At 39.2% G+C, this 25696-nt stretch overlaps 3 protein-coding genes and 1 pseudogene across 5 annotated transcripts; 2 read left to right on the top strand and 2 right to left on the bottom strand.

The window, feature by feature from the left end:
- Positions 1 to 2357: 2357 nt before the first annotated feature.
- On the top strand, positions 2358 to 8083 carry LOC147863920 (uncharacterized). Its single transcript, XM_087319561.1, has 12 exons — positions 2358 to 2461; positions 2599 to 2658; positions 3639 to 3726; positions 4284 to 4355; positions 4449 to 4565; positions 4655 to 5173; positions 5298 to 5659; positions 5775 to 5874; positions 5964 to 6023; positions 6191 to 6274; positions 6564 to 6683; positions 7314 to 8083. Exons 3-12 carry the CDS (start codon positions 3667 to 3669, stop codon positions 7644 to 7646), a joined length of 1827 nt encoding a protein of 608 aa, XP_087175687.1. The 5' UTR covers positions 2358 to 2461; positions 2599 to 2658; positions 3639 to 3666; the 3' UTR covers positions 7647 to 8083.
- Positions 8084 to 11601: 3518 nt separating this feature from the next.
- On the top strand, positions 11602 to 23579 carry LOC147863918 (putative protein S-acyltransferase 16). Of its 3 annotated transcripts, none has more exons than XM_087319720.1 (11): positions 11602 to 11735; positions 13407 to 13502; positions 14019 to 14184; positions 14259 to 14337; positions 14510 to 14558; positions 14653 to 14681; positions 15945 to 15998; positions 16081 to 16154; positions 16251 to 16361; positions 23097 to 23168; positions 23256 to 23579. In XM_087319720.1, the coding sequence occupies exons 1-11, from the start codon at positions 11683 to 11685 to the stop codon at positions 23487 to 23489; spliced, it is 1017 nt and encodes a 338-aa protein (XP_087175846.1). In that variant the 5' UTR covers positions 11602 to 11682; the 3' UTR covers positions 23490 to 23579. The 3 variants fall into 3 exon arrangements, with proteins under 3 accessions (XP_087175846.1, XP_087175845.1, XP_087175844.1); XM_087319719.1 differs by having other exon boundaries at positions 14638 to 14681; positions 23262 to 23579; XM_087319718.1 differs by having other exon boundaries at positions 14638 to 14681.
- On the bottom strand, positions 20157 to 21041 carry LOC147863919 (uncharacterized; annotated as a pseudogene).
- A 491-nt stretch (positions 23580 to 24070) lies between the features above and the next one.
- On the bottom strand, positions 24071 to 25518 carry LOC147863917 (uncharacterized). Its single transcript, XM_087319860.1, has one exon. It carries the CDS (start codon positions 25475 to 25477, stop codon positions 24425 to 24427), a length of 1053 nt encoding a protein of 350 aa, XP_087175986.1. The 5' UTR covers positions 25478 to 25518; the 3' UTR covers positions 24071 to 24424.
- Between the last annotated feature and the right edge of the window lie 178 nt (positions 25519 to 25696).

Raw genomic sequence — 25696 nt, 5'->3', positions numbered from 1 at the left:
GAATGAGGTTTGCCTTTGTAAAATAGGTTGGATACACACTGGATTAGTGCTTGAAAGATATAAAAGTATGATTCCTTGTCAGAAGTCTCATTTTCAAAGGATCCATACTCACATTTGACCCCACCAAGCATGCCTGTGATATTGTGGTGTGAAGGTGTACATGCACACCACAATACAATTGATTAGGCGACCATTTTGTGCAACTGACAAAATAAACATAGAGAGACAAAGAAGAGAAATATATGTTAAAAGGTCAATAGAGATCACAACTTCTATTGATGCAACGAAATCCAATGTCATAGTGGCGAAAAAGATCTTTCCACATGAGAAAGGTGAAACAATCTTCAAACAAGAAAAGCTAAATCAAACTTAAGATAAAAGCACTTTTTCATATTCATGTCGTGACAATGCCTCTAAAATGTAGTTATCAACAAGGTTCTTGTGTCACATTAAACAAACATTATGAAATAATACAAGTTATAAATGCATCTCTTGGCAATGAATTGGTGCCCGTGCTTATGGTGTAATTTTTATGCTTGGTACAATTTTTTGCATGGGGGGTTGATACTTGTTTTATTGGGCCTAATAGGGCACCATGGTTTTCAAAATACATGTTGCCGTGTTAGTAGTAATTTACATCAAGAAGTCTACGAAATCAATGCACACAATTGCTTGATAATTCATGCACTACTACAATTTGTGAAATGAGAATAAAATTCTAGGGAGGTCATAGTATTGATGCAAGTTAGTGCTCCCTGGAAGCCAATGTCATGACATACATGACTTATTGTGAAAATGTTATCAAGGGGTGTTCTTCAGAAGTTCAGAGGGAACATCACACATCTCCCTTGGGTTTCTTGACTTGCTCAAGTTAAAAAAAAACTATAAGTGCAAAGAAGTAATCATGATTTTGTCCAACTTGAAGTTGTATTAGGTTAGGTTGTTTAGAGGGAACATCACACACATGACTCCCCTAGTTTTTTTGGCTTGCTAGAGTAGAAAACATGTATAATTGTAGAGAAGCAACCATGGTTGTGTCCAACTCAAAGTCGTGTTAGGTTAGGTTATTCACAAGATCAAAGATTTCGAAAAGGGACATGGTGTTAACATGACACCGAATAATCAATGGGGAAAAAGTAGGAGTGAGCAATTAAGGCTTCAAAAAGGTAAAACGTTTGTAGCTGAAAATGTATTCAATTACAAAAGTGTGTTTTAAATTCACGGTCAACCAATCACATGTAAAGTCTTTTCGTGTTGTCCACACCATTTTGTCACTAGCGAACACAACCATTATTATTATTTGTTTTTCCATTGTTGTTAAGGATAACTGAATCTATGTAGAGACGCAAAAATGAAATGAAAAATATGTAGTAATAAGGTATCCACAAGAGAGAGAGAGAGAGAGAGAGAGAGAGAGAGAGAGAGAGAGAGAGAGAGAGAGAGAGAGAGGGAGGGAGGGAGAGGGAGGGAGGGAGAGAGACTTATCGTCCACAAGAGGAATCAGGGATTTGTAAGCCAATACTCCACGCGATGAAATATGCCCATTTTGAGGTATTGAGGGACGTGGGATGCGATGGGGGACCACAATCGTTTATTTTTGAGTGGGTCCAATGATATGCATGACATTCCTGCCCATTTGTATTTCTATAGTTCGTAATTCATGCATTAACTATTTACATAGGGGAGAGAGAGAGAGAGAGAGAGAAAGATTTATCGTCCACAAGAGATCTTTTTAAAGAAGAGCAATCTTACAAGTTACAACGCTACTAGCGACGTTTTAATCAAAGAGAAGACAATGAATGAATGAATGAATGAATGAATGAATGAAGAAGAAGAAGAAAGAGCCACGGTACTACTAAATTTGTGGTGTCTCAAGAAGGAAGCAAGAAGAAGGAAGGGTGTAAAGACATAAAAAAGGGCTTATATTTATTTATTTATTTAATTAATTTTGCAATCTCCTAACGGTAAGGAAGCAAAGGGGAAAAAAAAAAAGTGTTTGAAATTCTAACAAAAAGGAAGCAATAATAAATAAATAATATATATCGGCAACAACAGAAGAAAGACGAGGAAGAAAGAAGAAAGAAGAAACAGATGGCTACATTTAGCGGGTCCCGACAAATCTAGAGGCCCTGCTGAGCTGGCATGCCACGTCACCGCAAAGTGGGAGCTGCCCTTCCCTGGTGGACTAGAGTCATGATGATGGCCAGTGCGCTGATCCACGTCAGCAGACGACCCTGCACCTCCTCCTCCTCCTCCTCCTCCCTTTTCTCAGAAACAGAGCATTCCCTCTCTCTCTCTCTCTCTCTCTCTCTCACTCGCTCACTCTCACACACTCTCTCTGTCTCTCTTTCTCTTTCTCTGTCTCTCTGTCTCTCATCGCTACAGAGCATTTCCTCTCACCTCCCTCTCTCTCTCTCTGTGCGGAAATTTTTTCGGTGTTGATCCGTCCGTGTGCAAGTTTGTATGGCCTCTGTCTCTTCCGCTTCACCTTTTTTTTTCCATTACTTTACCTTTCAAATGACTTCGGTCTCTGCCTTCATTCTCAGAAATTTGGAACTTACTTACTATTTTTGCCTGATTTTTATGTGCTATTTCCAGAGCTGATTTCCAAGCTTCCTAGCAGATGCTGGTTGAAGCCTGCTGAATATATATACCGTGGTATGTCATTGTTTTTTTATACTTTATTTTTTTGCAAAAGAAAAAAAAAAACAAGTCAAATTTGGATAATAGGCTTTAAGGATATATACTAAGTCTCTTCTGTGTTTTTCTGATGCCAAGCTCAAAATTCACAAGATGGGCATTCAATTGTGTTTGAATTATATCAATCATATGTAGCTTGAATGAGTACTCTGTTATTTTGTGATATTAATAGGATAAAATTGCGTGTATGTGTAATTCTAAGGGTCAAGTAGTATGTTTTGCCAAAGCAAAGATAGTGCCAAAAAAGAAATCAATTATGTAAGAGAGAGAGAGAGAGAGAGAGAGAGAGAGAGAGAGAGAGAGAGGTGATCTTATAGATCTTTCCAGAAGGAAGAAGGTTTAGGGCCATTGGTCTTATTTAACTGTAAAAGTGAGCGTTTTGTTTCGTGTATATATGTATGCGTGTATGTTGGTATTTGTTTATGTTTGTATGTTAGGTACCTATATTAGTATAGAATTTTGTTCTGGACGCATGGCAGTGGTAAATTTTTGTCTATCAAAAGCTTTTATGCTATTACTTGATGCAATTGAAAGTGAATGATTCTAATCTATTCATGATTAGCAGAATAAGTGTTTCTTTAGTAGAAAACCAGATTAGGAAACTTAATCATTGAGCCAGTTTTTCAATCAACCAATTTCAATTCATCAACAGAGTCTAAAAGTGAATCCTACTGGTCTCTTGAGTTTATTTATACCTTCACCATGAAAAGAAGATTTCACCACTATGTTTTACTTGCATTAAATTAAGAGAGGGAGGAGTGTAATACAAAAATAGGTTTCTTGTTTGTGGGTAGAGTCCCTATTGGCTATTGGGCACCAGAAAACTTGCTATTCAAAATATGATCCTGAATATTTTTTTGAACTGTATTCTTGGATAGGTATCTTTTATATGTAATAAACTTGAAAAGAAGTAAAAGTGGTAGATTTTCTTTCTCTAGAACTCATGCCACCGTGGAGAATATTTCAATGCAAGGCTGGGGTCGTGGATTGTCTCGGCCTTCAAAGAACCGTGCCGTCGAGAAGAAGGTATGCATTTGTTTTCTTGTATAGCTTCTTGAGTTTAAAAATCCTTCTGGAAAAACTCCTAAATATTCGTAAGTTTCTTTTAACTTCCTCAAATACCCATGGACAACCATCTTTAGAGCAAATATATGGCCAATTGATCCCATTGTCTCCTACTTTAAGTGCTGTCTGAGTAATTATAGGGTCAAATTGTCCACTATTTACGTCTTTGGGGGATTGACAAGAGGCATTTGGGAAAATAAAGTAGTGAAGTGTATTTTGCAGTTTGCTCCTGCATAATCTGAAATTATCATGTCATTAGGAGCCTAATTTTGATAAAGCATATATAGGTAATTAGTCAAATCATTAATTTTGAACTTTTGATACACATGAGCATCTTATTTTGGTTAATTTCCCTTTAATCAATCTCTCCTTATTGAATGTCACATGTCTGAATACGTTATTGGTTTCTTAATGTTAAGTCATTGCTATTTTTATAAACAAGAGGGAATTGCATCGGATTGTTCCTTATACAATTAGCATGGCATGTTGTCTCATTGTCTATTTATTGGATTGCCAAGGTCTTGAGTACAGCAGAAAGAGCACGACAACGATGTGCCCGCCAAGAGTATCGACTTTCTTTAGAGAAAGAGGTTATTATCTTTCTTTTCCTGTTGTTTATCCTTGCGGCTTTCTTTGCATGGCTTAAACCCTCCTAACGTGGCTATATCATCCATGCATTTTAGATTACAAATTTGCAAAAGAAACTACGACAAGAGATTGATACACACAAGGCTCTAGAAAGAGCATTCCGGAGAACTCTTGGTGTTCTGCCACGATTTTCCCCGCGCCTTGCTCCAAAGGTTCACTTATGTTTTACTTAAACAAAAACAAACTTTGATCTATAGATTTGTCAAATTTTCACTTTAACACATGTTCACATGAAATTCAGGTGCAAGAGCTGTTAGCAGAAGTTGCAGTTCTAGAAGAAGAGGTCATAAACCTCGAAGAATCAATCGTAACATTGCGGCAAGGGTTATATAATGAAGCAGTATACCTCTCTCTTTCCAAGCAACAAAAAGAATCCAATGGAAACTTGGGCTCTACTGGGACAAAAGAAGGGAAAGTTCCATCTCAAAAGAATGGTACAATAAAGGCGAAGAGAAGTTCTGTAATTGCAAAGCTTCTCCCTCCGGTTGTAGAAAGTAAGAATGAAGAGTGTTTGATCATTCATAAATCAAGCATTGGGGAAGAATCACGGGATGCTGTCAAAGATGCTACTGATAAAAAGCTTCGTGGACAAGTATTTCAGCAAACTTGCAATAATAGGCTGGGTACAGTGGATGAAGTTTCCCCGTCAAAGGTCATTTATAAATCTGGTGGCGAACAAGAAACTTTCCTAGAGAAAGAAAATCATCAAAAGACAGTAGATAAATCTAGCAAGATATGGCCACAAAATCCTGATACCATGGTAAAATCCTTTACTTGTATATGTCCCATAATTTATTAATGGGAGAGATAGATGGATCATGTCTTGCGTGGTCTTCATGGGTGTGCCATACTGTGCTGACTGTCCACTTGTTGTTATCAATTAGGTCGACAATACAAAGAAAATCGTGGAAATGCCTGATGGAGAAACCATTGAACCTAACCTTCTTTCTGAAGAAATAGTTTGGTGTCTATCAAGCATATTCTTGAGATTAGCTAAGCAAGGTCTTTTCTCCGATTGTGAGACATCATCCACTGTCTCACATTCGACTCTCTCGAGCATTACTTCGATGAGCTATAATATGTCCCGAGATGTTACTGAAGAAATTGAATTCATAGATCCTTACAAAATCAGTGCTGAATCCATGCCTAGAGATATTGGCCCTTACCAATATTACCAAGAGATTACAACTAATTCACTTGACTATAGCCGGATTCCAAAATCAGCTGGATTCTTAAAGAAACTAATGTAAGATTATGATGGATTGCTTATGTATTTATGGCTGGATTGTGTATTCAAAATTATCTCGAAATGATTTCTAGATCATGATATTTTTTTGCTTCGCTATTGTTTTTTGTATTAGGACTTTGGTAGAAAAGTTGCGCGTAGTGGATCTACGATGTCTTACTCACCATCAAAAGCTATCCTTTTGGATAAACATCTATAATTCTTGCATCATGCATGTAAGACACCCAGCCATACTTATTGATCTAAAAGATCTTTATTATAAGTTTTCCTTTACATCTACCTAATAGTATAACCTGGTGTTCAGGCTTTCTTGGAGCATGGAATTCCAAATAACCCACATCAAGTTGTTGCCCTTATGGGCAAGGTTTGACACTTTCATATCTCTTTCCATTGATCAATATAATTAATATACATTCTTTTTATGTTTATCAGATGTAGAGATTTTATAGTCATGTGTGGCAATGCCATTTTATTATCTTATAAATTTGGTTACAAGTGTGACTCAGAGACTTTGATATTTGTATGCAACAGGCAGCTATCAATGTTGGAGGTCATCTTCTTAGTGCCCTAGCCATCGAACACTTCATCTTAAGACTACCATGTGACCTTGCCAGTGTGAGTATCAAATTCAATGTTTTGGGAAAACTTACTGAAATTCCCAACATGGTCAATGAAACCCCCAACATGCCCCTTGGAATTTTGAAACTCTCCGAATTCCACCTGCTTTTTCAAGTTACCCTTGCATCTTGAAATTGTTGGAAATGAGTGGTATTCTTCCGGATATTTTGGAAACAATTGGGATTTTGGGTGGTTTTGATGAAAAATGTGGGGGCTGTAATATTAAAAAGTAAATATGGAATTGGATTATTCATATTTATTTGTGTGTCTGGTTGCAATATGATAGGCTGAATGGAAGAGCAGAGAGAGAGAAACAGAGGGTTTAATGTGCCGCACCTATGGATTAGAATGGCCAGAACCTTCAGTGAGTTTTGCTCTCTGCTGTGGGAGTTGGTCTTCACCTGCGGTGAGTATAAATCTTACGCGACTGTATTTACGTCCAATGTATATTATTATATGCATAGCCATCATGGATGATCAATCACAGCTGCTAAATCTACAACCTGCACAAAAGGTTGTACCGAGTACCAGATTTCATGATTATATCCACAGGAATAAGGTACAAAAATCTCTCACACACGTCTGTAGTGTGTAAAGAAATATACACGATATCCAAATGCACAAACACACGTACACTTAACTCAAAATACATACATACACGCACATTCTCTTTCTTAGCAATGCATGATATTACTGGTGGGAAACCTCAAAAAGTGAGGTGAAAATCATTCTGAATAGTTACTACGTGCTGGATTAGAAACATCAAAGCATAAATGTGCCCGCGGCTGTGATGTGGGAAACCCCAATGTGAGGTAGAAAACTATGCTGACATATTATTATATGTCAGATTAGAAAATTTAAAGTATTAAATTTGCCCGACGATGTCACGGAGATGCCTCTGAAGCAGATTGGCCTATACATAATATATACAGATACATACACATATATGTAAATTTATATACATACACATATATTTATAATATAAATGTGCATTGTAATGATGTGATGTCATCCGTTTAACATTGTTGGATTACAGGTTCGCATATATACAGCGCGGGAGGTGGAAAATGAGTTAGAGATTGCAAAAACAGAGTATTTACAAGCAGCGGTGGGGGTGACTCCAACAAAGATCGTGATACCAAAGATTCTGGATTGGTATATGAGGGATTTCGCAAAAGATGTGGAGTCTTTGCTTGACTGGGTGTCAGATCAACTACCAAGTGCTGCACTTGGCAAATCTATAGCAAAATGCCTTGCTCACAACCATAGCAAGCAAGGGAAAGCATTATCTGAGGTTGTACAAGTTATGCCTTACGACTTCAATTTCAGGTATCTTTTTGCCGTGCAACCGCTTCTTTGGGAGGGTTAAAAAGTATGTGTAAAAGAGGCCCTGAAGTGTTAGATGATGGTTATGGTGATGGGGTGATTTCATAATTTCACATACCTTTTTGCAGTGCAGCCTCTCTCTACATGAGCATGACATACTCTTAACAAAATTTCATCCATGCAATGTTTTCCAAAAGAAAAGTGATACATATATGTATATGCATGAGTGATATACCAGAGGTGTTGATAGGATGGGAAAATCAAGACATTTCATCCATTATGAGATTGTTTTGATATTATTATGTACATCATCATTATATATTGATAGATACCATCATCCTATCCTGCACCATTACCTATTTCCTGTGTAAGTTTTCACGATGTCAAGCTAAAATTGACATTTTTGCTTAGTGTAACATAGTTCTCCTGAAGGTGATGATATGAATTTATGTTGTAAGCTGTTTATGCAATTTTCTTGTATTTGGAGTCCATGTAATTTCACACTTGGGTCAACATTGAGATTTGTGTAGTGTAACATATTCTTCTAAAGAAGGGTAGTGGCAATTTCTAAGTTATCCATGTGATTATCTAGTGTTGTGGCAATATAGTTTTTCATAATGTGATTTGTTCAGTGTAACTCGGTCTTTGAAAAATGATGCCTTGGTATTTGTGTTAGCTGTATGATTATCTTGCGCATGAATAGTATATGAATGATGGTGATCCTCACTTTAAGCGCGCACAATTCTAATGTGTTATGCTCTCCTTCAATTTTGTTTTCTTTGGTCTTGCTAATATCTTCAGTTGGGGTAAGATAATTACTAGGGTTCCTGTGTTCCTGTGGGGGATCATGATTTGCTCTAAACCTCCATTTAGTTGAAAGTGCACACTGCACATATAGTTACCCAACTAATCCGGTCCCTATCTTCTTTCCTTTGTCCTTACATGTCTTCGTCAATTACAAGTTGCATGATTCAAGACAAGAGCAGCAATATGGAACACTACAAAATGTTCCTATGATTGATTGGTCTTTGATTGAGCTGTAAGCATTCTAGTCCGAGATGGTTTTCGTAGAAGATGTGGCAATCCAACTCAGTTATTGGGCATCTCACTTCATAGCATCTCCTATCAACAAATGAGATGTTGCTCTCATTGTAGAGTATCATAGGTGCCACTTAGGCTTTTTCTCATAAAGAAATTCTCTTAGGAGAATCCATAGGCTTTGCACATCCATGTGGAACTTCCCTGCATGATTATGCCATCAATCTATTTGGCTTGCCATAAACAATGTTGTCTTCAATGTTAACATGATGCCAAGGGCAATTCTTGATTCCAATAGACAAGCTAGGGATCATTGAGCAAGAACTATAGGAAGAGTAAGACAACATATTGGAATTCATCTTGGTCACCAAAAATCTACATTAATAAACCCAACCTTCGGAGGATATCCCCCCAAACCTTGAAGATGTGTGCTACCATTTGTCATGCCTCACATAATATAATCTATTAGAAGAAATGTACCTTTTTTTGTAATACTTATATTAGTTGTGGGAAACCTAGATTTGAAGTGAAAACCCATGTAGAATAAAGAGAAATGTGCAAAGAGTTGGTAAAGATACTAAAGTTTTAACCAAAGACCTTATGATTTGGATCATTTAGATGAACTGAATCGGGCTTCAGCCAATATCTTCTGCATTGTGGAATCATAGATTGACACATGCTTCATATTCGTGATATTCGCAATATTTGAGAATGTGAAATGGCCCCAAGAATATTATAAAACTATTTATTTTGCAAAATAAATATAATAAAAATAAAAATATATTAATTCACTAAAAAAGAACAATCACTCATAAATAGATTTTAAAAATATGGTTTAGTTTAAAAATAGACTTGACACTAAATTAATATAAATATAATAAAAATTAATTAATTAAGTTTTTAGAATAAAAATTAATTAATTAAGTTTTTAGAATAAAAATTAATTCATTAAATAAAAAGAACAATCATTCGTTAATAGATTATAAAAATATGATTATGTATTGTCAAATAAAAAAGGGTGAAGCTTTATTTTATATTAATTAATTAATTAATATTAAAAAACGAATATTTTTATATTTATTATAGAAATATGATTGATCTGAAGTCCCCTTTTTAATCTCAGATAAAGCTATCCACAAATTTTGGGAGAGTAAAAAGTGGGGAATTAATGAACCTTTATTTGATTTATATTTATTAAAAATAAAACGAATACTTTTTACATTTATTATAAAAATATTATTAGTGTCCCTTTTTTATTGTCCCGACTCCCAAATCCCCCTTTTTTTCCAAAAAAAATCCCCGTCTTTATATGTAGGAAACTAAAAAGGAGGGAATTTATGAAATTTTTTTAAACGAATATTTTTCCATGCATTCGTATGTTTTCGTTTGGGAGGCCCCCCCCCCCCCCCCCCGAATGCGAATATGTCAATCTATGGATGGAATGTAATGCATTAGGAACCCAAAAGTCTATCAACAAAAAGGAGAGTTTTTATATAGTGAGGCATATGATAAGAAGTTAGAGCTAATGTGATGGTTGTATGTAATTTAGGCAACTTTTCGTTACTTTGCTTACAGAACCATGAACTTCTTTATAGGCATATGAATTCCTTTGGAAACAAGGATATAACCACTCTTCATTCAACTAATCTTGAGTGTAAATCCAAGCAACATTTTCAACATGCTAGATGCTCTGAGATCAAACACAAAAGTCCCAACACATATGAGATGGAAGGGATTAATTAATGGTGTGCGAAGCTGTTGGTGCCTCAACCGCCTTATAGGGAAGAACATATCGGATTGGAGACGATGATCAAACTTAGAATCATGGAAATGAGGAATAAACTTGGAAACAAAAGAATTGTTGCGAGTGCGAGTGACAAGAACATTGGAAACACCTTTTTCTCCCAACCATAGTCAATAAATCCTTCACACATTAACAACACATTTGGAAACACGATGCAAAGCAAATGGTTTGTTCGCACACATCACACACACACCCACACACACTCTCTCTCTCTCTATTTTTATTTTTATTTTTTACTTTCGATGAATGTACATATCCCATTTTTTGTTGTAAACCATTTGTCTCATGGGCCAATTTTGGCCTTAGAAGACGTTAATATTTCTTTCTTTCTTTCTTTTTCGTAAATAATGGCTTTCATTATGAAAGAAAAAACACCACCATGACTAACTTACAACAAACTATAGAACCCCTTCTATCTAGGGATCTAAAGAAAACTACGACACCAAATTCAATGCCACCCTACGCACCAATTCAAATGGCGAATATGATGATATGTGACCTTGCAGAGTTCTCTCTCTTCCTGGTTGAGATTTCGTGACTTCTCTAGCACTGTCAATTGCCACAAAAGAAGTCCTTTTAACTTTAGAACATATTTTCTTACCCCCACTTGCGAATAAAAAATGAAGGCATTCCGCATATTCCAATTGAACCATAGCCTCCAATACCTCAAGAACTCTCTCTCTCTCTCTCTCTCTCTCTCTGTAAGTTGTTTAAACTACTACTAGCACAACGTCTTGTGTTCGAATCCTTGTTTTCTTTCTTTTTCTTTGTCTCTCTCTTTGTAAGTTGTTTAAACTACTACTAGCACAACGTCTTGGGTTCGAATCCCTGTTTTCTCACCTCTTTATTACATACTCATACCATAGCACATAGCACGTAAAATTCGTGTTCGTCTAGCATAACATTCGTTTTTTTTCTCATTTTTCTAAAGTTTTTGTTTTTTTAAGTTTATTTACTTCGTAATAAATAGTTAATCCAAAAGTATGGTATTTACCATTCGTCGATACTCGAATGTTTTCCACGTATGGTATGGTACGTATGGTTCATACTATATTTCATAGTATGTATACATACATATCTCTTTATTCGCGCAGATCTCTGTCTGTTCAGAAAGAAAGTGGTGGCATCCATCTCGTTGTTTCTTGGTTCCCTCTGCGATCGTGACTTCAGAGTCTGGGACCCTGTGCAGGCGCGCGGGTGGGCTCGCACGCTCACACACGCGCGAATCACAAACACAATGATGCTCATGGCCTCTGTCGCTCCTCCATCCTTACGCAGCTTTCGCTACTGGTTAGTCTCTTCCCTCCCCTTATTCCTCTTCTTCTTCTTCTTCTTCTCCTTTCGATTCCCCCCAGAAGATTCGTGCTACCTGTTGATCTTCTCATCGCCGCAGGAAATATTTGGTTAAGCTTGATTAAAGTTGCTTCAGCTGTGTTTGGTCTTAGGGATTAGTCAATTGGAATCAAATTTTATATTGCTTAACTTAGAAAATATGTCTAGATTCACTAAACTTCATTCTATTTGTTATCTTAGGGATTGAATTTGATAAACTCACAAAACACTTCAATTCTCAGTATTAAGCTTGCCGGATGCTTTCATCCTGTTTATTTTTCTCTCATGTTCCCTGTTCTGGGCAAGTCATATTGTGATTGAAAAGTCTTTCCTTTATCCTTAAGGCTTATGCTGGATGATTTTTTGACTTTCATTGAGTTATTTTAAGCACCCTTTTTTCCATTGGGCATTTTTTATATCAACATTCTTTGTTGAGTCTCACCTCATATTGAGGTGTGTGACATACCACTGAGGCAAAGGGATTCACCTGAAAGTTCGTAAAATGCTGTCTCGTCATTGACAACAAACCAAATCAAATATAAATTGCTATGACCCTTGTCTTATTCTTCATAGTGCAAAATAGGCCTCCTTATATTTCTTGGTGGTCGGTTTCATCCTTGACTAATGTTACAATAACCGAAAAATGTTATATTATACTAATGCTACATTAGTATAATTAATATATGTATCAAATAATCTTGTTAGCTGAATATTTAACCTTCTGAGCTTAGATGTACGAAAACTTCTGCCTTTGAAAGATGGATAGGTCTCTGAAGCAAGGATGCATCTTCAGTGTCAGGAGATAATGGTCCTTTTTTGTAAATTACAAGGGATATGGCCGACATGTTCGGCAAATTGCTATTGTCCATAACCCCTTCCAAATGTTGTGGTTGAGACCTACTTGTATAGCCTTTCATTGACTTGTAGCAGGAAGAATTATGGAGATAAAGAAAGAACAGTTCAAGCATTTTGCTGTATTACATCACCTTGCAGAATGAACCAAAGCCTCATTCAAAGATGTGGTGGTATTAAAAATGCAATGATATCTCATTCAGACGTAGTTCTCCTCTGATTCCACATGCTGATTGGACAATTTGCAGATCCATTTTTCCTAACATTTGTGTGCATATCTTCCTATCCGAATCTCTAACTGATGTGAAGGGGTCCTGAGTTATCCTATCACACTATGGAGTCAAGTATGTATCCATATAAGAGGCTCTGATGATAAATCCATCATTCAATGAGTGTGAAAAGAGGTTTCTCGACACTGGAAAGAAATTAGTTTTAAGTGTGGCTGATGCATGAAAGCTGTAAACAACAAATAAAAGAATATGAATTGTTTTTGGAGAATCAAAGGTGCTGATACATTACAATATCTCCATTGATGCTAACTGAGAGTGACAACTGTACAAAAGGGTACATTTTTTGATAGATTATTATAGAAACCCATAGTTGAAAGGATGTAGAATACATAATTGACAATATTTTGGACACTTAAAGGTGTTGGCATAGATGACAATGAATAATCTACGTATCTGCAACACATTATACCAGGAATCACTCATTATTAATGCCATATACCTTTGATTTTGCATTTACTGAATGGGTTTGCATTTTCATGTGTCATAGGTGGTCGTCCTTCATTATAAGGATACAAATTTTCATTGATAAGGCTGTGCAAATTGCAGGACCTCTTTATATTATCCTTGCTGTTACACTAATAAGGTGAGCTGTAGCAATTTTCTTCTATGGGTGAAAACAATTTTGTACTGGATTTTGTTAGCTCTATTTCTTTGTCGTCAAATCAGTGTAAAGTCCGAAAAGTTTAACTATCTTGATAATTATTTATTGCATTAAGGATAGAGAGCCAACAATCTTGGAAAAGTGTAGTTAATTGTTTTAACCTTTTCGTGGTTGGGTACCCTGGTATGTTATTTTGAAATAAAAATAGTAACACAAACAACTAATAAAGTCACATTAGGATGTCAATACTATGTAGGGAAAACAAAATGAACTGATATTACCTCGTCTCTTATGAAATAAATAAAAGTATTGAGATGCGTTGTAAAAGTAAATTAAGTTCCCATCTCCATTTAGTAGATAGAGAAGAAGGCATGGGAGTATCTGTCAGATGGTGCTGCATGGCCTCCCTGATGCATTCATTATTTTGAACTCCTGACACTTTATAGCTCCATTTTTTTGATGTGACCTCCCTTTTCTAATTGTTTATGCTCATTTCAGCTGCATAATTTACCTGTTCTTCACAACCATACTGCCATCAATTCATAATCTGAATTCTTTCAAGGGAGCAGCTCATATTTTGGTGTCATTGTGGTTAATCTTCAATGTGTTCTTCAATTATTTCTATTGTGTGAGGACAGATCCTGGGAGCCCACCTGATTATACTGTAAGTATAAAGTGTTTTAGGTAATTTAATATTGATAGAAACAGTGTTTCATGCATAAATACTGCAAATAACAGGATGTGGAGCTAGACCCAATGACTATGACAAGTGGACAAGATGCATCAGAGAATGGATCAATCAGATGGTGCAAAAGCTGTGAGTGGTTGCTTTCATTTGTAATGGTTATGTTAACTTTATTATCATTTCTCTGGATTTATTATGGTTTCTATGTTGAAGTATTAGTGAGGAGTTGGTCATGCTGTTACATATGATTATAGATAGTATGTGAATGAGATGCTCCTCATTTAATATTTATCTGATTATTCAGGCCGGAAAATGAAGCCTCCATTGACACACCACTGCCACATATGTAGAAGGTAATTTGTTTTCTTTCCAGGCTTGTGATTTGATGATTTTTCTTCATAAATAATTCACAAAAGTTGTTTAAGTTGATAGGAATGGATTATGCAGGTGTATTCTAAAGATGGATCATCATTGTCGTATCCTCTTTGTTAAGTCTGAAGTCACTTTCTAGTTTCATTATTCAAAATCTCTGCAGGTAATTATTGCAATAAATTTGAGATTTAGGAGTCAATAAGTCAGTCTGAAGAAGATATCATATTATATATGATTTGGCCATTAGAACATAAATATTGAAGAATAGTAATAGTGACATTGGAAATTTATAACAGAGGAAAAGAGTATTTTAGTGAGGACGCTGATTTTTGTTGATGCTTGGCTCCTAAAGCTTTGCGTCAATTGACAGTATTGCTGCATGCATTGTTAGGAGATCCTATGCCTAGCTCTATATTGAGTAATTGTACACAGTTACAAGCGAATGGTTATGGTTACCTGAACAGGAGTTTGAATAGGATTGGAAACAGCTGTAAAAGCTATTTCAAAGGTAACAACAATTCAAAGCACATCACTCTCAAGACAATATGGCATTCTGATATTGACAGGAAACAATTTCAATTTCAATTTTGAACGTGTCATTTCAATTTCCAGGAGGGTCATGTTGTGTTCAGGTCGGCATCAGTGAACTTTAGAATCATATATTATCAGAAAATGGCCATTATATTTCCTAGTTAATTAAGATTTTAAAATCATTGTGTTTTATTGATATTATTCATAAGTTCATATCATTTGATTTTGGGGCCTTCAAACAATCTTTCAGGAACTTTTTTATTAGCCAGGTGTCAAACAGATCCTACCTGTAACATGCCATAATCTAACTATAGACACAAGAACACCATTCTTCATCGAAAGGGATTAAAGCGACATTCCATATTGCAATTCTTATATGCCTTTAACGTGATAGTCATGCATCGTGAAACATAAGTTCAGGAGTTCATAGGAGGGAAAAAAAAGGATTCCATTGTCTGATAAGTTTACAAACATCATTACAATGGGGCTTTACAAGATTGTTTAGTCTTAAATTGTGGATATCAGGATACCACTATATATAAGTGCATTGGTTTTGAGAACTGCTTTCATTTACTATCTCGTAATGGATTTAGAAAAACATAGGTACATACTGGCAAAAAGAAATACTATACAGGGGAATCATAGCAAAAGAGAATATTGAAACAGATCAGAGTATAATCAGACTTACAAAAATGTATACTTATATGTACAAAAAAGCAGAATTTGCTAGTGTTGCATAAGTTGTTTATGCCATTTCTAATTCTTAAACTACTCATAGGATTTGTCTTTCTTATGTTGTACACCTAATGACATCAGACCCTTAACCAGTTGCCCAGCTTGGATGCATAACTGCATCGGGTTTTTCAATTACAGGTTCTTTTTTGTCTTCTGTACGTATTCCAGCCATGAAGGACACAACCAACTTAGTAATTCCATGTCTTCAAAATATTGACATTTGTACTTGCAATTCAGTGTTCTATATGTGGATAGGATGTGCATATACAGCTTACATGGCTTCTATTCCTCTACGAGCAAGTTTTAAGGATGTAAGAAAGATTTCAGCTGACTTATATTTGTCAGTGTTGGTATGAGTAATTATATCATGTTGGAATTTGAAAAACTATTTGTTGCCTTGCATGCAGGATGAAGAGGAAAACGTACAAGTGCTTTTTACTTTTGTGCTTGCTCTTGCTGTGTTCTTTTCCTTGACAGGACTTTTTGGGTTCCATGTATACCTAGTACTCTCTGCACAGGTAACTTTGTTCATTATTACACTGTAAAACATTATTGCCTTATCTCCATGTCATTCTGCCAATAGATGTTGACATCTGAATGCAATCATATACCATGCATAAGCACTTATTTTATTTACTGTTTTACCAAATTTGAAATGATATGGTACTCGTTATGATCGAAGACCATACAACACATTTATTCACATTAAACAGAAGTCTTATGCTTATACAATGAATCTAGTAATGGAGCCAATGCTGCATCCAATTTCAGACCCAAGAAATGTTTCTTGTGTGTCATTTAGAATGCTTTGAAACGTAGTTCCTTCATGCAGTTTATGGCTTGTTCTGTTATTTCTGTGTCTTTTAAACCTTCCGATTAGGAAGATTTTTGTTCATTTTTGTTATTATTGTTTTAGCATTTTTGTTCATATTGTGAAATGCACATAAAAGGAAACCAAACCAGCCTAGCTAGCTTCATACTTATCATTCAATATATAGAAGATACACAGAACCCATTTTGGGACAGCCTAGCTACACGTGTCCCAAAATGGTGTGCTAAAAGGGTGGGCTAAAATGGGTGATGTGCTAAACGGGAGTGGCTAAAAGAGTGGTGTGTTCAAATGCATGCTCTTGCATGAAAGGGACACCACATTTCCCCCCTCAGAAAAACAAGGAGTGTTACGCTATGAGAGAAGGAGGGGTGCTAGAAGATAGGCTTGGGGTAGCATATGGCTTGATACGGGCAACATGGGCTGAGGTGAATCGACCGTTGGAATCGCGTCGGAGTAAGTAAGTCGTGGACTTGATGGCACGAATTACGGTGAATGGGCCGATCCACCGGTGCATGAGGGATTCACTGAGACCACGCCGCCAGATCGGGAAGTAAACAAGGACTTTGGTTCCATCAGCATACGTCGGGGTGATTCGGGAGTTGTTGTGCGACTTGTAGATTTCGGGAGCTGGCTTGTCGAAGGAGGGGGAGCATTTGTTGGAGATAAAGCCCCCAAGTAGCACTATCCATGCTGGCAGGTTTAGAACAGATGTCAATGGACGTTTTTGGTGGGAGCCGCGGGTCGTGTCCATAGAGTGCTCGAAAAGGGCTGATCCGTGTCGACGCTTGTACGGATGTATTGTAGGCATGGGTGACAAAAGGCAAGATTTGATCCCAGGTTTTGTGGCATGGATTGATGTAAGCGGCAATTTCTTGCTTGAGGGTCTTGTTGAGGCGTTCAGTGAGGCCATTTGTTTGAGGATGGTAAGGGGATGTAAACACTTGTTGGACACCTAGTTGAGTTGCCACAACATTGAGGACATCCCCATGGAACTGGCGGCCCTGATCAGATAAGATTTGGATAGGGCAACCATGTTGAAATATTACCTTTTGCAAGAGTTGGGAGGCAATTGTTGCCGCAGTGACGTCGGGGATGGCAACAGTTTCAGCCCATCGTGTGAGGTATTCTGTTATGACAAGGATATACCTGTTGCCCCTAGAGGTTTCGGGAAAAGGTCCCATGAAATCCCATCCGACCAGCTCGAAAGGTGACGTGACGGTGATGGGTTGGAGTGTTCCAGCTGGCTTGCCCCCAGGTTTGATGTGTTGACACAAAGCGCATTGTTTGATATAGGTAGAGATTGAGTGTCTCATGTTGGGCCAGTAATACTTGAGACGTAATTTTTCAAGAACCTTGTGGAAACCCAAGTGCCCCGACAATGGGTGGTCGTGATAAAATTGGAGATATGTTTGTTGTAGGGCATGAGGGATGTAGAGACGAGGCTCGTGATGTGCTTGAATGAAGAATACCAAGTTATCGCGGAGCATGAACCGTTGTGAGGGAAACGGTTGGAGGGAGTGCAACTGATGGATTATCTGTTGGATGGCGGGGTTGTGTTGTTGAAGCGTAGCGAGTTGTGGCAATGGTATCGGAAGATCGGATGTCTCAAGGAGAAATTGGACAGCTTGGCAGTCGGCGCGAGAGAGACTATTAGCGACCAAATTGGTTGCACCTTTCCGATAGGAGAGGGTAAACTGATACTCTTGAAGTGCCAACGTCCATCGCAACAAGCGGCCTGGGGGGTGAGGTCGATGGATAAGAGAAAGCAAGGGCTGGTGGTCGGTCTCAACCGTAACCTGTCCACCATGAAGGTATGGATGAAAACGCTGGAAAGACCAGACAATCGCAAGTAGCTCCTTCTCAGTGGTTGAGTAGTTGCGTTCAGCCGGCGTGAGAGTCCAACTAATGAAGGCGACCGCCTTCTCTTGCCCATGGCAAACGGCTTGCAAGAGGACGGCTCCTAACCCCTGGTTTGATGCGTATGTCTGCAACGTGAACGGTCGGTCAAAGTTAGGATGGGTGAGCAACCCCGATTCCTTGACCATGGTTTTAAGGCGATGAAAGCTATCTTCACAAGCAGGATCCCAACTGAATGACACGCCTTTCTTCAAGAGTTGGCGAAGGGGAAAAGTGACCAAGGCAAGGTTTGGGATGAAGCGAAGGGAAAAGGTGATCATGCCCAAAAAACGTTGCAAGGATTTGACTGAAGTGGGGCGAGGGTAGTCATTGATGGCTGCTACCTTTGCAGGGTCCATATGGATTCCGTCACCAGAGATGATGAAGCCGAGAAAACGGAGGCTGGTGCTTCCCCATCGACACTTCTTCCATTGGAGCTGCAAGTTATGCTTAGTTATGCAAGCAAGGACTTCGGCGAGAGCTTGTAGATGGTCCTCCCAAGTGGTCGTGTGGATAAGGATGTCATCGAGATAAACGAGGACACCTTTGTTGATAAGGGCGGCAAAAATGGAGTTGGCCATGCGTTGGAATGTGCTGCTAGCATCAGACAGGCCGAACGACATGCGGGTGAATTGGAATAGCCCGCGGCGTGTGCGGAATGCAGTCTTGTGGGCGTCAGAAGGTTTTAGGCGGATTTGCCAATATCCCGAGGCTAAGTCTAGGGAGGTGAAATAATGGGAGCCACCGATTTGATCCAAGAGGTCGTCCACGTGAGGGAGCGGGTAGAGGTCATGGATAGTCACTTTGTTAAGAGGCCTGAAGTCGATGCAAAAGCGGAAGGTGCCATCATCCTTCTTGACGAGGTGGGGTTCCGAAACCCAATCGCTGGTGGAAGGAACGATAATACCTTTGGTGAGCATGTCGGTGACGGCCGCATCAATGCGATCGTGGTTGAGAGGGGAACGTCGGTGGGTAGCCATGCGGATCGGAGTGGCCTCCCCAGTACGAATGGCATGTTGTACTGGGAAAGAGATAGTAGGAGCATGTGTGGGTTGGAGGGTTAGTGATGGAAAACGGGCTATTAATTGGCGGATGGAGACCAATCGCTCTTGTGGACTAAGTGCTACCTGAACTTGGCTAAGGTGGGGGCTAGGGGAGCTATCTTGTAGAAGAGGGATAGGGGAAGCATGTGGGACAAGAAGTTTGTGGGCATCAAAATCAATCACAGCGCGGCGCTTGAGGAACCAATCACAACCTAGGGTGAGGGGGAAGAGTTGGTGGGGCAAGACATAAAAGTGATGTGAGAAGGTGATAGTGCCTAAGGTGAAGGTGCAATGGGCTTGTGTGTGAGAGTGGTAAAGATGTTGGTGATCGCCAAAAAGGACTTGGATGGAAGGAGCAATGGATGTGGGGAGACCTAACCGGTGTACTAAAGCGGTGCTAATAGAAGATATACTACTACCAGTGTCTAATAAGATGGTGTGGGTGCAGTGATTAATGGTGGCGAGGGCGGTGCATACCCTCGAACTAGAAGAGGCGGATGCTTGGATGTGGAGGGCTGGCTCTTCCATCAGCACCCCGGACGTCAGTTTCCCGGAAGCTCAGCCAACAATGCCACGTCAGCCATAGTTATCTGGATTTGTTGCTTGTGAGATTGTTGTTGCAATTTCCGGCACTAACGTCGGACGTGTCCATAATTGTGGCAATAGAAACACCTCGGGTGCCCTTGGCTATCGCGATCGGGACGGTTGCGGCGAGCTTGCAATTGCATGTTTTGGACATCAATGTCCATGGGGGCTGCGCCTTGGTATTGGGCGCGTGAGTCGGTGGCTGATGGATGGGGCCAACGAGGTTGGGTGTCAGATAATGTACAAGCTTCGATTTGTTGGGCGATGAGGATGGCGTCGTTGAATGTCTGCGGACCTTGGTCCCGAGCGCGGCGAGTGATGTCGTGGCGCAGACGAGGCCATAAGAAGAAAAGCTTCACATGCTCGGGCATGGTAGGGTCAGCGCGAATGAGGAGTTGATTGAGGCGAACACCAAATTGGCCCACGGGTTCGTGTGCTTGTTGTTGCAATGTTTCGAGTTGTTGTAACGCCGTTTGGGCTGAATTTTGATGGGCGAAGTTTTGTACGAGGAGATCCCGAAGGATCACCCAATTCTCGGTCACGTCGCTTGATTGTTGGACGTACCAGGTGGCGGCGATGTTTTCGCGCAGGGTACGAACTTCCAAAGCTTTGCGCTCGTCGGACCATTGATGGTAACTAGAGATCATCTCAAAATGATCCAACCAAGCTAAGACATCCTCGGAAGGCAATCCGGAGAAGGACTTCGGGCGCACCTTGGAATCTGGACGATCTTGCGTGCGGTCGTTGTGAGCGGAGAGGAAGGAGAGCATAGCTTGATTCGTATGGCTGATTTGAAGCATGGCGTTGGAGACGAGTTCCAGGAGCTGCTCCATTTGGAAAGGGGGAGGTCGTGCGTGAGGTTGCGAGAACTCAGGCTCCATCGGGGTATTGACGTTGGAGGCGGCGGAAGGGAATTGGGATGCCCGCTAAAATTTGAGCCCGCTTCTCCACCAATTATGTGAAATGCACATAAAAGGAAACCAAACCAGCCTAGCTAGCTTCATACTTATCATTCAATATATAGAAGATACAAAGAACCCATTTTGGGACGGCCTAGCTACACGTGTCCCAAAATGGTGTGCTAAAAGGGTGGGCTAAAATGGGTGATGTGCTAAACGGGAGTGGCTAAAAGAGTGGTGTGTTCAAATGCATGCTCTTGCATGAAAGGGACACCACAATATGATCTGTTAGTTTCTGATGGAGCTTTTTTGACTCCTTAAATCTACCTTGGATCATCTAGCTTTCTCAATTTTTATGGTGTATCCAGCCATCAGCACATGGCTTTGGAATTCGATCCGAGACTGGCTTCCTAGTAGGTTCACCCAACTTGTTCTGGGGTTCTTTCATATGTGATATGTGTCGCCCAATTTTATTCAGGGGCTTGATCTGGAACCATGGACGTCTGTACAGAGGACAGGATCATCACTTCAGGGCTTCTGAAGCTCACATTTTACACATCACACCAGCGGTCTGTGATTTTTACCCAAGGCTGGCTTCCTTTATTACATGGGCCATACAACCAAATCTCATACCATACTTTTTCTTTCCTTCACGCTTTTCTTGCTACTTCCTTTAACACAGTTCTCAGAATGTTAAGTACTTAGGTACCGATAATCTAGTACCTCACTTAGTCTTACTAATTTTGCTATATTTATTTTGGTTTGTTCTCAAATATTAGACAACATTTCAAACTGCAATCTCCCATCTGTTCTCATAAGCCATGTTGGCCTCTTAAAAGCTGTCAATATATCATTTTTTCCTTTTTTATGTCCTTGACCTTGAGCCTGAGCTCCTGTTTTAATATTAAGACCCTCCAACCTGACAGTTTTTCATACTCAGTCTAAACGCTAAGTTACCATATGTGCTCATCATCTGGATCCACACCTGAATGCTGCTTTGCCTTTGGATTTCCAGTTCCATTGCTAGATTGCACTCCACTTCCTGAGATAAGTTGTTAGGATCACTCCGGAAGAACTGACAAGAATTGTTGGCTGGTCGATCAATGTCTAATCTGGTTGTCACATTCCTGATGACTCTCCATATTTGACCCGGACTACTTCTTATTCTTCCTCTCTTCTGATATAGCTCCTTGAAGGGATGCCTCCAACAGATATCACAAGACCAAGTTCATACTATCTGCACAGACAGTACACAAAAACTTACATTCCTATTATGATGAGACTAAGTCCTTAACAGTCACAGCCTCTCGTTGGTTATTAATTCAGCATACTGACTCTCTTTGGTCACTCTTCTCTTCATGCCTTTCTCACCCTTATATAGGTTTTCAAGCACTAGTCTGCCTCTTGTACTGGTTTGGACGCCCAGGTATGGTCATCCTAGGTTTCGTTCCATTGGCAACTGTGCTGTAATTGAAGCTCAGCCCTTGCCCCTTGTTTACTTCAATCCTTTATACATTTGTCTTTTATTTTTGGCACTCTAACATCATATCATTTTATATTAGTCCGTCTTCTCTGAATCATATTTTTTCTTCACATTATCGTGCATAATCATTGTCTTGGCCTTGCATAGAGGCTGATTAACTTCAATCCATATCTTTACAGGAAATTTATTAGAAGGTATACTATTGCACTGTTTCAATGACCTAGATATGCATGGTCAAAAAGATGAAGATTTTAAATTGACTACAATAATTGGGAAATCTACTTTGCAACATAAAATATCTAACTACTAATTGTTCTTTAATTAATATGCAAAATACGCTTGTTAGAAAGAGAGCATGACCTTAAATTATTGTTTTCACATGAACTTAAGACCTCAGCTTTGTTGAAGCAAATATAGGTAATTTGGAGAATAACCAAAAGCATGTATGAATCTCTATACACATATTTCGGTGCATTTTCCCCCATCTTTATTCCACTCTGTTCTGCACTGTGTAGACAACCATTGATTTCTATGCGTATCGGCGACGACGACGTCAAGCTCGAAGAGAAGCAAAACTAAAAGGAGAGGTAAATAGGTCCTTGTTATTTAAAAAAGAATTTATATATGAATATGGTAATAGCTCAAAACCTTGATCCTTCTTAAGCTCTTTCTAGAGACAGGATGTAGTTCAATATGTAAATCCATATGACATGGGAAGACTACAAAATCTAAGGTCCCTGTTTGATAGAGGGGGTTCCTACTGGTGGCTGCTGATGCTTTTACCACACAAACTTCCTCCGAGAGGAGATGGCATGCATTATCCAAACAAGAATGCTGATGGGCAAATGAATGAATTCCTGCCTACACTCGCAAGAACTTCAGACGATGATGATGACTTCTCATCCTGATGATGATGATAATGATTAACATCATGAATATTCCCACCCATTTATATCTGCTGTCCTGCTCATGTATAATCATTAAACGCTCTTTGGTTTTGTTTTACACAAAAAAATCCATTTTTGTACCATTTTTGCAAACATTGTCTCCTGAAAATCATAGTTTGTGACAATGTCAATGTTTATCTACAGCTATTTTTTAGAATCAAACTACTAGCACACATAATGTCAGTTTAAATTGAGAGTAGTTTTTTACAATCAAACCCACAATGTTAAAGTTGTGAAGGATAATTTTTAAACTGCCATAACATGTCATATATTACTTTGGTGTGTATTGATAATAGAATTATAAGCAAACTTTGGTGTGTGTTGGTATCTGAACTATCGAGTCAGTGCTCTCATATTGTTTTGTTTATATTATTTATCAAATGATAAAATAAGAAATTAATCTCAGTTTGTTGATTTTCTAGCAGTGAAATGTCACGAAGTAAAATTAGGAACGGAATTTGAAATTTCTCAGATAAGAATTTGTGAAAAAAACAGATAACCAAACATCAAATTCTCATGTCTTAGGAGGTAAAAATGTGGATGTAATGTTTTCGTGCATCTGAATGTGTCACGTGCTCAATGGATACAATATTTAACTTAAAATCTACGCAAAAAAACTAATAAGAAAGGAAGATTTAGCTTAGCCATTCCTTTAAGTGCAAGGATATGGAACCATGTCATCAGATGACGTGGATGTCATGGACAGTTATAATGGATGCGATATAAGAAGAGATTTATTGGTTCGTTTTCATCCTCAAGGATAAGAAGCCAGGGCAACATATGAAATGTATACAGAATTGTGGTGGTTAATATATAAAAGATGGTAGCAGGTAGTGGAGGGAAACCTCAAAGTGAGGTGCACCTTCATGTACCATGGGCTTGAGAGTTAGGTGCTTTTATGGCCATGCATGCACGTAAAAGCCATGCCATCGGAGCTCTGCAAGGAGGCGTAGGGCATCATCGCGAGTTCTGGGAGCGAACCTGGCCCAATGATAGGCATGCATGCTAGGATGGTCATAATGCACTTCAACAAAGAGCTCATCCACGATGGCAGCCATCTCCGGGTCCTGCATCCAACGAGTGAGTATGGGCCACTCGCTCCCTTCGATATCCATCTTCACAACCACAGTGTCATGGGGGTGGAGGCGGAGCTCCTCCTTTATAAACCGCGTGATGTTCACCGCCTTATTCTCCTCATCGTCGAAATCACTCACAAACTTGTTATAGAGGTGAATTCTAGACAGCATCCAAGCAGGCACGCCGGACCTGGATTTGACACTTAACGAGAAGTGGTTAGGGCCGGCGTAGTTGGTAGCTTCATCAAAGCTCCCTGGTGAAGGGATCCGGAGGAGGTTTGGGTCGATTTCGAACGCGTGAACCTCGGTGAAGTCACAAGGGTACATTCGCATAAACCAAGTGATGCTTGTCGAGAAGGCATTCGCGCCCAAATCTAGGTAAACTCTTCGCTTCGCCTGGTTCACATCTACATGGCTGCCCAGAAGCCATGGAAGCACATGTGTTTTGTCCTCTACATCGCTCGTCATTCGGAGAGCGAAACCCCTCCGGAAGTTGTTGTCCGGGTCGAGCTTCTCGATCAAGTGTCCTTTCACACGGCAAGTGGCCGCTTCACCAGTCCATTTCATTTGCTCCCATGGATCCTCCTCTGCTTCTTCTTCTGCTTCTACTGCTCCTTCTTTCTTGGCTTTCCTCTTCCTCTTCCTCGTCTCCTTCTCCCTGTCCATGTGTCCTTCGATCGTCTTGCAATATGCATCGGCCTCGGAGATAACATCTTTCTTAGCAATCCATGGCGACCCTTCTAGGTTTCTTCCATGACAGTTATCGGTGTCGGAGGTGTGATTGGCCACAAGGTCGATGACAATGTAGCCTGAGAGGAGGAGGATGAAGGCATAGAGCACCCATGGATGCACAGAGAGGGCAGCCATGCCCATCCTTCTCAGTCTGTAATATATAATATACAACTTCACAGGAAGGGAAGGGCTAACTAACGTATGTATAAAGAAGGGACTCGTTGCAGTCATGGGAATGTGAAACAACTGCAAAGTGTATATATGTATGTATATATATAGATATGTATATGTATGTATGTATGTATGTATAAATGTATGTATGTACATATGTATAAATGTATAAATGTACGTATGTACACA

Source organism: Azolla caroliniana, unplaced genomic scaffold (genome assembly GCF_043228905.1).
Source record: "Azolla caroliniana isolate FFs.n. ecotype wild unplaced genomic scaffold, voAzoCaro1.0.p SCAF_5, whole genome shotgun sequence".
Lineage (NCBI taxonomy): Eukaryota > Viridiplantae > Streptophyta > Polypodiopsida > Salviniales > Salviniaceae > Azolla > Azolla caroliniana.
This window is presented reverse-complemented; position numbering and strand designations above follow the sequence as displayed.

What these genes read in the sequence shown, in the direction of transcription:
- LOC147863920 (XM_087319561.1), top strand. Translation starts at nt 3,667, where the DNA reads ATGCAAGGCTGGGGTCGTGGATTGTCTCGGCCTTCAAAGAACCGTGCC. An exon ending in GGATTCTTAAAGAAACTAAT is followed by an intron (nt 5,660 to 5,774) that starts GTAAGATTATGA and finishes TTTTTGTATTAG; the next exon opens with GACTTTGGTAGAAAAGTTGC. An exon ending in TTGTTGCCCTTATGGGCAAG is followed by an intron (nt 6,024 to 6,190) that starts GTTTGACACTTT and finishes TGTATGCAACAG; the next exon opens with GCAGCTATCAATGTTGGAGG.
- LOC147863918 (XM_087319718.1), top strand. Translation starts at nt 11,683, where the DNA reads ATGATGCTCATGGCCTCTGTCGCTCCTCCATCCTTACGCAGCTTTCGC. An exon ending in GGAGCCCACCTGATTATACT is followed by an intron (nt 14,185 to 14,258) that starts GTAAGTATAAAG and finishes TGCAAATAACAG; the next exon opens with GATGTGGAGCTAGACCCAAT. An exon ending in TACGAGCAAGTTTTAAGGAT is followed by an intron (nt 16,155 to 16,250) that starts GTAAGAAAGATT and finishes CCTTGCATGCAG; the next exon opens with GATGAAGAGGAAAACGTACA.
- LOC147863917 (XM_087319860.1), bottom strand. Translation starts at nt 25,477, where the DNA reads ATGGGCATGGCTGCCCTCTCTGTGCATCCATGGGTGCTCTATGCCTTC.